This window comes from Strix aluco, chromosome 4, assembly GCF_031877795.1.
Source record: "Strix aluco isolate bStrAlu1 chromosome 4, bStrAlu1.hap1, whole genome shotgun sequence".
NCBI classification, from domain to species: Eukaryota; Metazoa; Chordata; class Aves; order Strigiformes; family Strigidae; genus Strix; species Strix aluco.
This window is the reverse complement of record NC_133934.1, coordinates 129206743-129223915: the sequence shown is the minus strand read 5'-3', so window position 1 is coordinate 129223915 and position 17173 is coordinate 129206743. Positions and strand designations below refer to the sequence as shown.

At 48.4% G+C, this 17173-nt stretch overlaps 1 protein-coding gene across 2 annotated transcripts; it reads right to left on the bottom strand.

Moving 5' to 3' along the window:
* Positions 1-371: 371 nt before the first annotated feature.
* Positions 372-16932, bottom strand: DNAAF2 (dynein axonemal assembly factor 2). Of its 2 annotated transcripts, XM_074821190.1 has the most exons (4): positions 14969-16932; positions 4528-4674; positions 2391-2597; positions 372-1164 (listed from the first exon to the last, which is right to left on the bottom strand). In XM_074821190.1, the coding sequence occupies exons 1-4, from the start codon at positions 16604-16606 to the stop codon at positions 913-915; spliced, it is 2244 nt and encodes a 747-aa protein (XP_074677291.1). In that variant the 5' UTR covers positions 16607-16932; the 3' UTR covers positions 372-912. The 2 variants fall into 2 exon arrangements, with proteins under 2 accessions (XP_074677291.1, XP_074677290.1); XM_074821189.1 differs by lacking the exon at positions 372-1164 and having other exon boundaries at positions 1410-2597.
* Between the last annotated feature and the right edge of the window lie 241 nt (positions 16933-17173).

The window sequence follows — 17173 nt, the reverse complement described above, 5'->3', positions numbered from 1 at the left end:
AAATCATTGTTTTTACTACAATGTAGATAAATACACGATTTTTTTAGTTCTGCCGAAATAAAATTCAGTTGTTTTGTAATACCAGAGAAGTTCTTGATTCTCACAAAAAGATGATGTCATCTTGTGTTGCTAGAAAGTCAGGGCTGCGGGGGGGTGTCTTGTCTTTAATCCAGAGGGCTGAACACAAGCCATCACCCCTTCTAGTATTGCGCATTTAACTTCATTAAATTTTTAACGATACTCGCTAATTGAGGCAGAATAGAGTAACAAATGCATGGCACAACACCTCTTTTGTTTGGATCCAAAAAAAAAGTTCGCTTTCAAATTAGTCAGCTGTGTAAAGCGACCAGTAAAAAATACTGCTGTGTAATGGAAACACGCTGAACTGGAGCTGAAAGCCGTGAGCGGGAGGGAGCAGAGCCCTTCGTTAGCATCCAACACTTCCTCGCCTGTTTTAAGTCTTAACGGTGCGACGGCTTTAATGGCACTTTGCTTTGAAGCACAAGGGGTAGCAGCAGCACATAAGCAGCTTTTTGTAGAACAGAGAAGTATGTTAGAGGAAGAAAACGCTACACTAAGGTGACAGACATGAAATAGTTAGATTTTATACTGAGAAATTCGGAGGAAAAAAAAAAAAGCTTCAATTTTTTAATTTGAGAAAATAGGTTGGTGCTCTTCAGACTCTGGCTACACCAGCTCCTTAGAATGGAAGCAAGGCTTTCCTTTTACCACAATTTGTCACCTACTTAATGGGTTGTGAACATATCGGTCAAATGTTCATTTGAGAGAGCGACAAGTTTTGTGAAATACTCTTAAATAACATGCAGGTGGTTATTTTGATGGCCATAAGATGCTCTTTTTTTCCAGGGGTCATTTAACTGCCACGATTCTGTACCAGCTTTGGTAGTTGCTTCATTTTTCTAGTTTCAGAACGTCGGGGCTGGTGCTGAAAAAGCTGTGCCAGTGCCTCAGCCCATCAGTCTCTCCCCCAAGGAGCCGCGTGACGGAGCTGAGCAGGGTGAAGCTGAACCCAGCAAACCTCTTGTCCTCCTTCAGCTGGGTCGGTGCCGCGCTGGCGTCGAGGGCAGGGCAGATGCTTTTGGCAGCTGTAGCTTCCGCTGAACTTATAAAAGTAAAGCTCACACCACGTCCCCCCGCTGCAAGCTGTGAAACAAGTCAAATTTTAACTTTCTTCTAAAGCCCATTGCGTCTTGTACAACTCAAAAAAAAACCCAGAAGTTATTTCAGCAGCAGTGAAAAAGGGAACTGAAAGTTTATTGTTAGATATGTTCTTTTGGTTACTGTACTTCAGAGGGATGAACTAGCAAAGAGCCTGCTGAAGCTCGTGGGGAACTGTTTTTGAAAAGTAAATCTGGGTAAAATGAATCCGTTTTACAAATTGTAAATACTTAGTAGCAGACGCGCAACAAGAGAGGATGTTTTTATTGTGCAATTGAATTTGTTCGGTTGACAGACTGGGGTATGTCTGGATGCTGCGGATCTGAAGTAATGCGCTAGGATGGAATACATGGTATAAATGTTGATTATTTCTAGGAGACTAATTACAACCTCTCAGTGTAATTAGAAATTTCATTTAATTACTAAAATCACTAAAAAAAAATCACTGCAAGTCTAATCCTGCAGTTATCACAAAATGAAAGGTTTGAAGAATGGTGAATACTGCTCATTTCTAGGTGGACTAAAAGCTGTTCCCGAGGGAGCCAGCAGAAGCAGGATGTACACAAATACTCCCTGTAATGTAGCAAGAGCCTAAGAAAGTTGTGTAAACAATAAAGATGCATTTTCTTCCGTGAGCTCACATTCACCTTCAACTGCATCTTACAAGTAAAACTATTTCAGCCCATACATGTGATTAGAAAACTCAGACCTGTTAACTTCAAAAAGTAACAACAGCGTAAGTTTTCTATGTTGACGTGTAAACAGGACAGTTTCAGTAGGAACCTGCGTTCTGCTCTTAGCCCTAAAGTCACAAACCGGCACGTGGAAGTCGCAGTAAGAATCAAACAACAGAAGGAAATCCTAAAATAATTAAACTAGTCCAATTCATACAGCAAAGAACTCTGAAACACAACCGGGCAGCGCGTTACGTGATCTCTAACGACCTGCACGCTCCCATCCTGCATGTTCACCTCTCGCAGGAGCGGGGAGGCTGCTCTGCTGCCCAAGCCCTGCTGGTTCCCCTGTGCCAACCCCCCGGCTCTCGCCTGCCCCCCCAGCAGAAGGCCTGTGTGGTTCTCAGAGCCCGCGGCCGTTTCAACCCCTCTGACAGCACTTTCTAAATCTGGTTCCCTTCCCCTAGATTCGCCAGGAATCGCTGAACTGGTGTCAGAAGGTTCACGCTGCAAACAATGGTGTGAACTGCAACCTACTTTTCCTATTGTTTCAGCTGTTGCAAAAGACGTGGAAGTTTTGCTGGTTTCTGTAGCAAGTTCGCCTTGGACCGGGTCAGCTGCGGTACAGTTTGTTTCTGCCTTTGTTTGGGGGTAGTTGCCGTTTGTCTTTTCAGCGAGATCTCCTCCTGAGCTGCGAAGCATTTCTCCTTTTCCATCGCATTCAGAACGGGCTGCTTCCTGCGGCTGTCGAGAAAATAAATGAATTGTTTTACAGCTGAAACGGACTGGGCACACAAAACTGCTGTAAAAACAGGCCAAGACACTTGTTTCTCTGACGTCTCCTTCCAGAAAGCCAAGTCAGCGTGGTGCTGAGGTTTTCCAGGTCTTGTACCGCGCGTGGGAACGAGGGGCAGGGAGGTCGTTTGCCTCCCGAGGGTTTCCTCTGCGATAGGAAACGCTGCTGGGCAGCTGCCAAGGGGCCACAGCCTCCATCACCGTCACCAGCGGGGAACACCGGCCAGGCACCACACCCAGGCTGTTCTCTACAACTCAGGGGCCACAAAATCAGTCAAGGGATCCAAACTGTCATTGTGAAAAGCACGTTTTAACCTTGCAATTAGGGAAATTGCTGTCCTGCTGTATGTGGAAGGTGTAACTGGTAAATGAGCTGTCTTTCTCAATCGGCCCAAGTGAGTTAAGCCAGGAATTGCTGCAGTTTGCCTCGGAGAGCATGAGCTGAGACCCGGTGCTGTCTAAATAGCACTTACCCAGTTTCACCAGCAGCTCTTGACTGCTTTAGCAAAATATGTGCCTATCAGCGGGCAGTCGGGATCAGGCAGGCACCTGTCCAGGAGCAGCTGGATTCGTGGATTCAAAGGCTGAGTTGCTCTCGTGCGCGCCCAGCCCTCTCCGATCCCAGAGCCTCTGCTCGCTCCAGCAAGAAACGGAAGAAACGCTACTAAGTCCTGCTCAGCACTGGATGATTCTCCCACATGAAAGTGTGATGATTTAAGATATCTCAGCTTCCCTTTCTTAGGTACCGAAAGATACACATCTGCTCTCCAACAATTTGAATTCTGAATTTTTACGTATGTTCCACACTAGCTACAAAAGTTAAGCCTGTCAAGTAATGCCACAGCCACTATCTTCAGGGTAAACTCCTCAGTCCTCCAGCTTAGCTTCGCCTGAACTGGCTTTCCAAGAAGCCATCTGCACATTAACTATATCTGCAGTCTCCAGTTTATGGCCACAGAAGTAACCTGATTGTCCCTGCGTATTATCTTTCCTGTAAGAAAAGTTTTAAAAGCATTTCTGATACAGTCTCTACCAAGAAATCCCAGTTGATTTGGGGGTTTTACATCACATTTTCCACTTTATAAAACTAACATTTTGTTTTCTCCATCTGTCCATTTCCTATTTGGCAAAGAGAGGTCATTTTAATCCTGTGGCAGACTTCAGAAACAGACTTTGCATCCTTTATATAGACAAAGCGACTGAGGAAGGAGGGTAGCCTGAATGAGGCCTTACACATTGCAAGTAACGCATTTGGGACCAGCATTTAAGATGAATAATCCCGTATTTAATTATCTAAACAACAGGAAACCAAGGCATCTGTGCAAAGACAGCATGGTCTAACCGTGGGCTCCAGTACGTGAGCCCAAACTTGTGGGTATTTGAAGAACATCAATTATTCACTTCTTTATTTCCATTTTAACAACATTCTGGGTTTTATTCTGATGACATCTGCCAGGATTTGTTTGCAGCACGTTGTCATCAGCTCTGACCTGGAAGCACTTGGGGTCCCTCGGAATGAGGGATACTAGGTAGTTACTTAGTTATTTTTTTCTTTTCATACCAGTGAGAGATGTAGTGTGTGCGTGCCACGCTGTATTCCTGCAAGGATAAAGCACTGTCTTTAATGATTATATCGCTGTTCTCCACCTTCCCAATGAAATATAGGAGGTTTCAATCCCTTGATCACATTAAATGGCACAAACGTGAACCTACATTTCTAAAAACTGATGTTTATACTCGCAAATAGACCCCACTCCACATTTTTCCCTGCTATATCAAGACAAAACAGGGACAAAGGTGTTTCGGTCAGATTCGATAGGATGTTGCTGAAGTAGATAAAGCAGGCAGCAATGTGTACTCCTGCCAGAGAGATCCTTACCTTCAACCTGATTTGAATTCTGTCCTCAGTAACATCAAGCACTTCAATTAATGGCTGACTTTCCAGTGCTGATTGGGAGCAAAAGGAAGGGCATAAAACAGTGTCTAGAAATCCATCAACGTTTTCTTCACTGACAAACAATCTTTCCTAAAGAAAAGAAAAAGCAGGTTATGTTTTTTTCATACTATACTTCAACGGTATTAGAGCAAGAAACTCACTCCAAAGCAAGCCAGGACACTGATGCACAACACAAGTTTCACAGCACGCTCACGTCTCGACACGGAGATTCTAAGTCAGACACTCAGAAGTAATGAGGTGAAATGAACTGAAGGCCCGGGCTTAGCTCATTTTGATTTGAAGTACGGATCTGCATCATACACAGAGATAAAAGAAACATATGTTTTCTCTCTTTCGATACGTGACTAATATATAGATTTAGACTCCCTCTGAGGAATGATTTGCACCGACGTTGTTCCACTGTCCTCGCCTATCTTAACATCAGGAAGGCGTTACGCTTTTATGGATTTGTTTCAGCGTCTTACTTTAGGAAAATGCAAACACCTCCTGGGACTGTCCCTGCAGGATCTTTGAACCCTCCGCCTTCAAGATCAGACCTTCTAAAGCAACGGCTATGAAACATGCATGGCTGTATCCGTTTCACGTCCATCCGCGGAGGCTTCTCAGATCTCCACTTAGGCAAGCGGAAACAGCGGTTGGAAGGAACGGAGAGGTATCCACAGTTAAAGACGACAGGCTGGGACATGTTTCAGGGCTGTTTATATGCAGTTCACAAACAATGTGAAACACGTTGCTACAGGTTTAAAGATTTAAATCAGTTACAGGTAATTAAAGGTCCTAAAATATATCCTGGAGGGGCTGTTTCATAAGAACTGCAGAGCTTTCCCTGTCCTCATATTCTTCCTAAATCATCTGCTGTAGGCCGCGGGTAAGGACAGATGTTGGCACAATAAAAATGGTCTACCCTAGAGGACTATTCTTACGTTCAGCAAATTACCTTTCCTGTTTAACTGTTTAATTGGAAATAGCAGGGAAAAGTTGCAAACCTTCTACTTTAAGTCACACTTTTCAATTTCTCAATCCAGTTCTAGTCTCTTGTCAACCCAATGAAAGTTAAATTCAATTATTACTGACATCTTGCAGGCTGAGAAGCAAAAAGGCAATTCTGCACATTTTTGGCCCCCTGTGGATGTAGCCTTATGCACAGCCAGATGCCGCGCAGTGTCTAAGGTACAAAATTTAACTGTCATCCTGAAAAAATAATTCTGTATGTGAAAAATAAAACAGCATCCTGTTTTTTTCACTATTTAAATTAGAAATCATGATATGGAAAGTCATAACATACCTATTGCTGGTTTTCAAAACCAGAGGATTGTATTCATTTTTGCTCCAGAAAGATTACAGTCCAGGCAAACATCCAACATCGGATGCTGAGACAGTTTGTGAAAAGATTAAACTACAGCAGGGTTGCCCTGACAGAAAACCCTCCAGTAACACACATACCTCTTACATTTTTGTATACAAAGCCTAAAGTACTTATTCCCTCATGTGGCTTCCTTTACTGCCTGCCAAAGAGGGACCCTGCCAGTGCTTCAGGCTTGTGGAAATATTCTGCAGAGTTCGAGAGAAGGTGTCAGAGTAAAGAAACAAGGCAGGGAGTACAAAATCTGTGCAGCACTGAAACTCCCACAAGCTCATGAACTAAATCACCAGCAAGGCCTTGGGCAGCACAGAAGATCCATTTCCACCTCCGCCAACATCACACATCACAGAGAGAACAGGTCAACTCCCCTTCTGCAGGATTTTCGGCACGCTGCCGAGCGCGATGGCGGCACAGCCCGTCCTGGTATCCTGCCTTCACTTTGAAGAGAAGTGCAGCAAAGCACCTTCTGCTCCACCACGACGACTCTCCTTACCCAGCTGAGAAATTTGTCACCTGCCAGTAATTCACCTTTAGCTGACACCTCCGCTCCTTTGCGCTCCACGTTTTCATTTTAAGAGCAAGAACGTTTTCCTAGCAAGAACATTTTCCTAAAAGCTGGAGACTCGCAATTTGAGTGAGGATAAAAAAGAAGAGACCAGTGCGTTACTGTTTTTCCTCCAAAATAACTGCTAGAGGTTCTCCACATCTCAACACCCCTTTGGGAAAAGAACCACCATGGGTTTTGGGTCTCAGCAATCTTGCTTCGATTCTCTGCCTTCTGGACTGCTATGACTGCGAGCCTCCATTTTTCCTGTATAAAATGGGGGAAGCAATCTTTTTTTCCCCTCTGACCCTGCATGTGTTTTATCTAGTGAGAGCATAAGCCTTTCATGAAAGGACTTTTACTGTGTATTTGTGCTCTTAACAAAGTTGGTGCCTGACCCTGCTTATATCCATAAGCTGCATAACAATAAAAAGAAATCACAGGCACAGGAATCAGGAGGGGAGATGCTTGAAAAGCCAACAGGCAATGAAAAGTTTTCCATTACATCAAAATACAGCAAATTGCATCCTTAGATCGCTTTCTCTGAAGTGACTTTAACCAGGGGGTCACTTGCAGACGCTGCAGAGCCAAAGTCAGCACCGTGGAGCCAAGGGAGCGCTCTGCTGCGGGACACAGCGCCCGGCGTCCCGCGAAACGTGGGAACGGCTTCACAGAAGCATTTCTGAAACAGCAGCAGACCGTTTACACGCACCAAAACAGAGCTACGATGAGGAGACAGGGAGGACCCTCAGGAGTGAACGTGAGGGTGAGAGAGCGGCGTATAGAAACCGGCCCCCCCACCAAGGTCAGGGGCGTGAGTGCCAGCGCTGCGCGTCAACCACAGCTACGAGAAGAGAGCGAGAGCCGTTCCATCTCAACGCAAATACCTCTTCGCACTTCGGCAACAAACCCCATCAATCTTCCGGAAGTTTTTTCTCCCTGATTAAAAGCAAAAGAATTTGTTTTCTTCACAGAAAATACTGTTAAAAAACTGTTTGGAAGGTCTATGGATCAGTACTTTACACGAGGATAACAAGTAACTGCTCGTGATGATGTTCCGATCATTTTAACTAATTACTGTAAAACAATTTTACCAGGTTTCGTACCAGCTCAACACCATATTCCCAGAGCACTAAGCCTACATTTCAAGTAAGTATTTAAAATTTTATTGCAGCACTACCCAGTGGTCTGCCATAAATCACAGTACCTTGTGCTGTACGCGCAAGCAATAGTATTTGTTATCAATATAATGATTATCATTAGCCTGCTCAGACAGCCAGCGACTGTAATTCAGACTCTGCATTCACGGTGAGTATACGCTGAGGCATTTATATTACTGCAGATGTTATCAAAGCACAGACCTTGAGAAAAATGATTCAGGAATTTATTTTAAAGCCTGTTTGCTCTGGCTTGGAAGAGCAGCAGAGGACAACCATCTGCAGATGATTTCAGTGACCCTGTAAAATAATTCTTCTGCTTAAACAGTTTATTTTCTGATATTTATGACACTCTCTTAGCAACTCAAAATTCAATTTGTTTTTCCCTGCACATACTGTCATCTGCTGTTTGGTACACATTCGTTTTTCCCTGCGACTAAACTGAGACCAAATTAACATAAACGTTAGCAGGAATGACTTTGGTTTCTCGAACACATCATTCGAAACCGTCCTCCTGTGGCACAGCACTGACAGCGCACAGCGGCTGCAGCGCCGGCAGACGCAGCACAAAGCCGGTCCCCCGCGGCTGCCCTTGGCACTCAAATCGTTTGTTCCGCACGGCTTTATCCAAACTCGTAGCCAGTTACCATCCAGTTACCTCCCACACAGGCTGCGAGAGTTTTAAAAGCGGGACAGATTTCAGACTTAAATTATTTGCATGTCTCCTGTAAAGAGAAGCTCGTGCCAACGTGAAAAGGGCCTTGGAGCCAGGGATCTCCTGGCCTCTTGGTCCGTAGGGTCCCACTGCAAACCAGCTCGATGTGAGAATTTGAAGCTCAAAGTTTTGGTCAATGAAAGTATCTGTACTGGGAGTGAAAAGTTTTATAAGATATTCATGACTGCAAAGATTAAACAGCTCAGAAGAAGCTTTCATGAGCTTAATCAGTAGGTTAATAATGTTTTCTGACATAACTGTTTTGTGTGAGTACGTTATTCCCATAATGCATCAACCAATTAAAGGCTATTCAGAAATTAGTTTGTTTTATAGCAGAAGCAAACTAATTATGTTTCTTAATGTAGTTTGGGAAAGAGATTACTTTGAAAAAAAATCAAACAATAAGTTTGTTCTGCTCTCCTCTTCTGTCCTCCTCTGACCTTCCAAAAAACTTGCCAAGAGCCCTGAAACACTGAGCACAGAATTAACTGAACCTAAAAGAAACTACTGTAGGATTAAGCACAACAGTCCCAGTTTCTAGCATCACCTTCTAAGAATTGAACCCTAACTGTTATATTAACTCTTTATAGTAGCTTGGAAGTTGAAAATTATAACCCTGACTTTCAAAGAAAGCATGTAACACAACTCAAAATAGCTCGGAAGGGGAAAACCTAGACGTGGCAGTACAGCCAGCCAGACTGCCCCGGCTGCCTGCGAGCCAGCACCTCCGGACTTGTGAGCATCCCACAGCATCCATTCAGCTCTCCGCTATGCATTTCCCTCCGAAAGGCAGCATAGGCTTAAAACATCAACATAGCTTATACTTCCCAACACAGCTCTCTAGGCTTCACGTTTGGTTGACTCTCAAACCAAGAAATACATTTATCCACAAGAGCTGTAATTCTGAGATCACCAAGCACGAGCACAGCCCCAGCAGGGCCCTGGGCAGCGTGCCCACGGGAGCACACGGCCTTTCCCCACGCTCTCAGCGCTGGGAGCGTCGTAGCTCCACCGCCTGCAGCCGCACACAGATTACTGGGTTCAATCTGGGGCCCCTCACTCCAAAAAGGCCATTGAATGACTCAAATGTGTCCAGAGAAGGGCAACGGAGCTGGTGCAGGGTCTGGAGCACAGGTCTGATGGGGAGCGGCTGAGGGAACTGGGGGGGTTTAGTCTGGAGAAGAGGAGGCTGAGGGGAGACCTCATGGCCCTCTACAACTCCCTGAAAGGAGGGTGCAGAGAGGGGGGATGAGTCTCTTGAGCCAAGGAACCAGCGCCAGGACAAGAGGGAATGGCCTCAAGCTGCGCCAGGGCAGGGTCAGACTGGCTCTTAGGAAGGATTTCTTTGCAGAAGGGGTTGTTGGGCGTTGGAATGGGCTGCCCAGGGCAGGGGGGGAGTCCCCATCCCTGGAGGGGTTGAAGAGTCGGGTTGACCCAGCGCTGAGGGATCTGGTGGAGTTGGGAATGGTCAGTGTGAGGTTCATGGTTGGACTGGAGCATCTTTCAAGGGCTTTTCCAACCTAGATGATTCTGTGATTCTGTGACTTCTTTTCCAGGGAATACGTGGCCTCTCGGCAGCCCCACATCAGGCACGTGTCCAGCATGGCTGGAGAGCACAGGATCAGCCTGGGCACCACAGACCTGACAGCACATACAAGACAAATACCACGTTCCATGAGATAACGAGAGGATTAATTACAAAGACCAACAGTCCCTCTGTTGTAAAGACACCTAAAAATAATATTGTTCCCATGGGGTTTTTTGTGTAAACAGGTCATGGCAGGTGTTTGTCTTGGAGGAGCTGCCCCGCAGCATACCTGTTGCCAAAGCAGAAGTCCAGGGGTTAGAAAACAACACGTGACAGTAGGTGCGTGCAGCGAGCAGAGGTCACGGGGCTTCAGCGTTATTTACCAGATGCTTTCAGAAGGAAAAAAAGCAACAAGAGCTTCAAAAGCATCTCATCTCCTTCACAAGGCGCTGGTGGCTGTGCCAAGCAGAAGAATCACACCTCTTTTTTTATGCTCAGTAACGCACTCATCTAAAACATGAAGGCATCAACGCTCACACAGAAGTTAAACAAAGCTTTCATATTGCTGTGCAGTTCCCTTTTAGATACCTATGTTAAGTAATCCTCACAAACAACATAACTCATTCAAACCATGAACTAACCAGGAATGTTTAGTATAATATTTTCATGCTGTAAATGTTAAAAAAACATCATCTCAATGCATAGTAAAGTAGAGGAAACATTGCTCCCTGCTGTTCTCTGGAGCCCCATGGGGGTTTACATGAGTTAAATCTTAATATTCTCCATGAGTTAAATCTTAATATTCTCCATAACAGAACATGAGCTTTTATTACAAAAGGGATGGGCTGACTGCAGCAATTCCCTCCCCAGCGAGGGAAGCGCCGACCAGGAGAACAAACTCATTTCAGTCCACTGAGAAGGGCAGGAAGGGTGTGGATCAGCATGAAAGGGAATTATTACTTGAACCAATCTTTTTCTAATCACATGAAAATGAGCACACATGACCCCAAAACTGCAGGCAGAATTAATTATCTACTAAACGCGTTTCACATGCTAGTGTAACTGAGCCTCCAAGTCTCCATAGTTCAGATACACCCACCAGAAAACTGGTTTTTATTTGTTAAGAATTGAGTGTTTAACCCCAGGAGACCAAACATTAAAAGACAGTGTTTTACGAAGGCATAATTTCAGTAATTTCCCAACTCCAGCTCTGCCATAAACCAGGACATTCTGGGTCATGTGGTTCTTGGAAACCTTGCCTGGCAGGCTTACAAATTTTATTAATGGTTATTTAACTCTCAACTGTTCTTTTTTCATCATTTACTCCCCAGGCTCTGTTGTTTTAAAATGAAGGGGAACTCTCTGATGCAGGAGTTTCCTAGGCCTGAGCTCCCAGGATTTAATCAAATGGAAGCAAGAGATGTAGGAGGTATTAGTGGATCGATGTACTGTGATAAAGAGCAATGGAGGGAGCACAGCCCACAGCTGGTCCTTCGAGGCAAAGACCAGACGGTGATTCTGGCAGCGGGGAAGCCAAGCAGCTTTCTCAGGTCATGAGTCTCAATTCCCCTGGGATAACAGGGCCTGGAGTGAGCCCTGCAGAAAGATCAATGCTGTGTGGTGTCTGGTAGCGATTGAGCACAAGGCCAGTGACAAAAAATAACTTTTAAACCCCTGAAATATGTGGCCCTGGTCCACAGAGTCCAAAGTTATGGAATCTTTATTTTTATAAGGTTTCTGCTCACCATAACAAGTGGGTGGACATTGTAGTTTAATCAAGGAGCGAAGCTACTCAGAGAAAAAGAGAAGCAAATAGCTGCAACCGCTGATAAGAAGTTAGGGCTCAGAGTCAGCAGAGAGCTGACTTTCTGTTGTATGGGAAAGCAGTAGAACCAAAGCAACATCAAGAGCTATCAAATGAAGGAACACTTGCAATGACACAGTTAGAGTCCAGGGAGGACTGTTGCCTTGTAAAGACTTGCTGAAAATAAGCACTTGCTGGGGTGGGAATTCAGACTGCTCAGCATCTATGGAAACTGAGCTCTAAATATATCATCTTTCAGCACAGGGATTCAAACGTATCTGACTACAAAAGAAAAGCCAGTCCTTGAAATTCTGTTTCAAGACTGGTGTGCTACGGACAAGCTCAACTCATTCTTCTACCAACACCTGTATCAGACCAATTTCCAACAAGAAAAGAGGCCACTGCGAGAAGAGGAACATCTCAAGCACGCAAGGCAGGGCTGCGCATTTACCGGCACCGTTATCGTGCGTGTGGATCTGGGCAGAGGCGCGCAGGCAATCAGCATCGAGCGATACGCGCTGCGCTCCACCACAGCCCAGGGAGGAGGCTGCCGACGAGATGCATTCTGCTCACGCAGTCAACGATTACCATAACACATTTTCCTGGCTGTTTGGGAAGTTAATGGGAGAAAACTATGCAGGCAGCCTAACAGGGTACCGTAACAGCCACCATGGCACGAGCTAGCGCCGAGTTGAGCAGATTTCTGAAGTAACAGTGAGGAATCTGTTCCATGAAACAACATAGAAACCCTTGGTTTCCAGCAAGAAGCAACTTCCCGAAAGACAGCGGAGTAAGAATTTGCCATGTGTAAAAAACACTGGCCTCTTCTTTCGCCACGCACTATCCTCTGGCAATGCTACTGTGGGACGAGGTTACAAACCAGCAGACAGCAGAGCGTGGTTCAGATGTGCAGGATAAAATTCCTGCTCGCCTAGGCCTCCAAAAGCTCCCTGAAGTGATTAAACAGGGCACTGCGTGCGTTCCTAAAACACTCTTGGATGACTGATGCAACTCCTGGCAGATCTCAATGCAAGAATCATAGCTCTGATTTACAGAAAGAGGTTCAAAGCAGAAAAACACCAGAGATGACAGCAGACAAATTGAAGAAATCAACATAAGTAGAAGAGAAACTACCATGGGCAAATAGTTAATGGACAGAAGATGGCATATAATAGTATCTCTAATTAAATATTAATTTTTCTCACTTCACTCTGAGTGAATGCAGCTATCAGTGCTGGCACAGGCACTTTTGGGAAACAGCACAGTTAAAAAGCAAACAGAACAAATGCTTTCAGATTATTTCAGCTGCCTCAGTTTGCAGGCCCGGTGTCCAAAAGGACTGTACCCCAGAAGAAATCAATCTTTTTTAGTCTGCTACATGAATGAATGGCTGGGAGGCCTATGACTAATGCCCTATCTTCTCTGTCCCCTACTCCACCCAAAACATTTTGCAATATATAATAAACTCGGAACATTCAAAGATTTTTTAACTCAAAAAACTACAGTATTGACCAAAAGCTCATTACTGGATGGCCTTTCAACAACTTTCAATCAAAAGATGTTCCCCCAATCATAATAACGGATGCACATACCAAACACTTTCAATCATTAGACTGAGATCAAAGTGTGCAGAAGTGTCCATCAGTCACAGTACTGAAGAGATACTGCAGCAGAATTTCCTGTTCCCAAACTGAATTCTCAGCCATAACCCCACACAGTCACACAAAGTGGTTTCTCTTAAAACCTGCATCTAGGCATGCACGCCATAGAACAAAAAGGAAGCGCACGGAACGCACCACGGCACATGATGAAAGATATTCAGACTATCTGAAAAAGCGGATGAAATGCCTGTAGTTCCTACCCTATCCCTTCTGTACCTATACAGAAAACAAGCAGTAGTCTGCACAATGGCTTATTTGGCGTCGCATCACACCTTGATCACACCAATTAACAGTAGAGCCGAACGTATCGTGCCCCCACTTGCCCAGACTTGCAGGCTCCTGCTCCGTTAAAAGCGAAGGAAACGCACTGCAAACAGTTCAGCGTAGGTGGTTCTCAATAAATTCATCATCCTTGATACTTACCCAAAATGATCAGCTCCTCCTTCAAAGGAGTTGCTGTTACAGAAAAGGTATGCAGCCTGCTAAATGGGAAATGAAACGGGAAGATTCAGCTGCACATGTACTAATTGGATAAATATCTTTCAGAATCGTGCAGTATTTTCTAATTTGTAGGGATGGAGCAATTGAGATACTCCAAGCCGCCATCCCAGTGGCTATACTGTAAGCCTGCCAGTTTTCTGGACTTGCACTTCCGCAGTACATGACCCAAAGTGCAAAGGATTTTATTCTAAAATAAAGACAAACTCCAAATCACATGGCTGAAATGTTACACAAGAACTGTGCAGTCTTAATCCCTGCTCACGATAAATTGTTTTCAAAGCCTGAGCTTACAGAATAACATAGTTCTCCACAAAACTCATGTGAGCGCTTCTTGAGAGCAAGAGGGCCACGAGGTGAGCATCCCTTTGTGGGGACACTGCCCGTTCTCAGCAGGCACTGTCGGCCAGACGCAGCAGACGTGCCAACCTCCTCCTGCCACAGGCAGCATCGCTGCCTAGCGACCCATAAAATAATAAAACATCTCAACTAGAATCATATTCAGATTGGTAAGAAGATGAACTAGCCCAGCAAAACAGCAATCGACAGCAGTTCACAGCTGCTGTTTGCTGTACTGCTCTGGTTGAACTAATGAGTGTTTCCATGGCTGTAAACAGGAGTTTTGTCCTCAAATACAGACGCAGGTACACACCATTCACAAGTCTGCATTTCGTGACACTGTATGCACGTGTCCATACGTATGGTGTATTATAAACATCTCCCTTCTTGGTGTGAAAAGGCTGCATGACTAATTTACACAGCCTAATGCTAAGGACATAGGGCAGCTCCGTTTTCACTCATCATCAGAATTTCCCTTAGCACAGGAGGCAAAAGTCATTTCAATTCCAAGGACGAAGATGACAGCTCCGTGACGTGACCTTCGTACTGCTCGTACAAGCCTAGCGCTAATTAGGTCGTTCCCCTTACATCTGGTAACAGCTGAGGGAAGCAGTTTGCATCACTCCCAAGTTCTCCTGAACTCAGACCGATACCCTAACAGCTCCCCGAGACATCACTCATAAACGAATCCCAACAGAGGTCACACAGCTCTGGGGAACGTGACGCCCCAACCCTGCCAGTGTGAAGCCGTTACCTGCAGAGCGGAGGCATCAAGGCCGAAGCAGAACTTCTCCCAAAGCCCAGTGCTGCCGGGGGCCTTGGCCAGCCCGATGGCAGCACTGTGAGCGGCCACGCTAACGCTGCTCTCGGGGGATGCCAGCCTGTTTGCGGGAGGAAACTGTAAGAAGAGGGCAAAGGTGCCAGTGGCACTGGAGAAGCGGAGGCTGTAGTGGTTCGTGCCCACGTCCCCGCTGAGGCTCTGGGGCTGGATGCCGGGCACACGCAGGAGCAGGGTGAGGGAGGCCTCATCCTGCCGGCAATGGAAGGGAGGGCACACGGCGGCCTCGGGGCTGCCGGAGCCCCGGGGATGAGCCATCTCGCCGGGGCTGCCCTCGGCGGCCGGCGGGGCCGGGCTCCCGGGAGGGCACGGAGGGGTGTCCCTGCCGAGCGCTGCCGGCTCGGGGCTGGCGCTCGGAGAGGGGGAAACGGCGCCGGAGCGGGGCGGTGACGGGTCGCGGCCCGCCGGTGGCTCGCCGGGCTCCCCACCGCCGGGACCCGGGGGAGGAGCCGTCCCGCCGCCCGCCTCAACCCCCGGCGGCTCGTCCAGCCCCTCCGCCCCGGGCTCGGCCTCCTCCAGCCGCTCCCCGCTCGGGCCGGGCCGCGGCAACACGGGCAGCGTGACCAGGAGCTGCCGCTGGGCCTTGTCGAAGGAGGCCCGCCCGCCGTTCTCGTCCACGTCGTAGGGGAGGCGGAGGCGCAGGCGGTAGGCGGGACGCTGCGAATCGAGGCGCAGCTCCCGGCCGCGGATCTCCAGCGCGGCCTGGGCGGCCGAGCGCAGTAACGGCAGCTCCACCGTCACCACCAGCTCCCGCGGCACCGGGCTGGGCGCCGAATCGCGGCAACACCGGTAGTCTTGAAGGTCCACGTAGGAGCGGTGGCGGATGCTCCAGCGCGGCGTGGTGGGGCCGCAGGGCTGGGCCGCCGCGGGGGTTGGCGGCGGCGGCGGCGGCGGGGCGGCAGCGGGCGGGAAGGGGAAAGGCGGCAGCGGGGGGGAGTCGGCGGGCGGCGGCGGGGCGCCGCCGGGCAGCGGGGTGCGGATGACGGGAGCTTGCGGGACGCCCTTGTACTTGGTGCCGCGGAGGACGGTGGCGTTGGCGCGGTCGAGCTGGACGGCGCCATGGCGCTCCACGGCCTCCAGCGCCGTGTCGCTGAGCAGGCGGCGGAAGCGGGCGCTGCGGGCGGCCAGGCGGAGGGCTGCCGGGTGGAAAACCACGTCGTAGACCCAGCGGCGGTGGCCGCCGCGGCCCAGCTCTTCGCGGCCCGGCGCTAGGCTGTAGGGCAAGGCCCAGCGGTGGCCGCCAGGCTCCGGGCGGGCCTGCGGCAGCCCGACGTGCGGGTTGCTGCAGATGTTGAGGTAGCAGCGGCGGGAGCCGGCCTGGCTGGTGCGCAGCACGTAGCCCGCCGTGGGGTGGACGAAGCGCACCTCCACGCCGCGTTCCCGCTCCAGGGCGGCCACCTCCTCCTCGTACAGCCGCCGCTGCTCCGGGTCGGCCAGCTCCGCCGCGTACTCGGCGAACAACGCTCGGAACTGCTCGTCGCGGAAAGCCCGTTGGAGCCGCTCCGTCTCCTCGGCGCTGAGCTCCAGCTCCTCCAGCCGCCCCGCGCCCGCCATGGCTCCGGCCCGGCCCGGCCTGGCCGCTCTCGTTGCTGTGGAGACGCCAAACAAGATGGCGGCTGCGGCCTGTGCTCGTTGCTCTGGTGATAGTAAACAAGATGGCGCCGCCGGACACCTCCGGCCAGTTGCTATGGAGACGCCAAACAAGATGGCGGCGCCCCCCACACACACACCAGTGGGCTTCCTCAGAGTGGATTCCTCGCCACTTGCGAGCCCTTCCGCTGAGCCTTTCCCCTCCTTTCACCTCAGTGGCTTTGTGCTGGCTCTCAGCCCTTGCCCCCATCTTCCACAGGGGTGGCTCTCCACTGTCCCCCCTTCACCCCTCCTGCTCCCCCACAGCAGGAAGGGCTCTGTGAAACAAAACAGCTGGTTCTGAGGCTCCACTGTCTGTTCTACAGACACTTCGGGGGAGCTGGTGCTCCCCTGGTCTCACTGCCCATGAGCGGCTGGAGCAGCTTTTTGCTTAGTTTCAGCAAAAAGGGACCGTTTTCACGTGCCGACAGGCCGCTCTCTGCTGTAAGCCAAACCAACTGCTGACGCAGAAGTCGGCACTTCCAGGCCCTG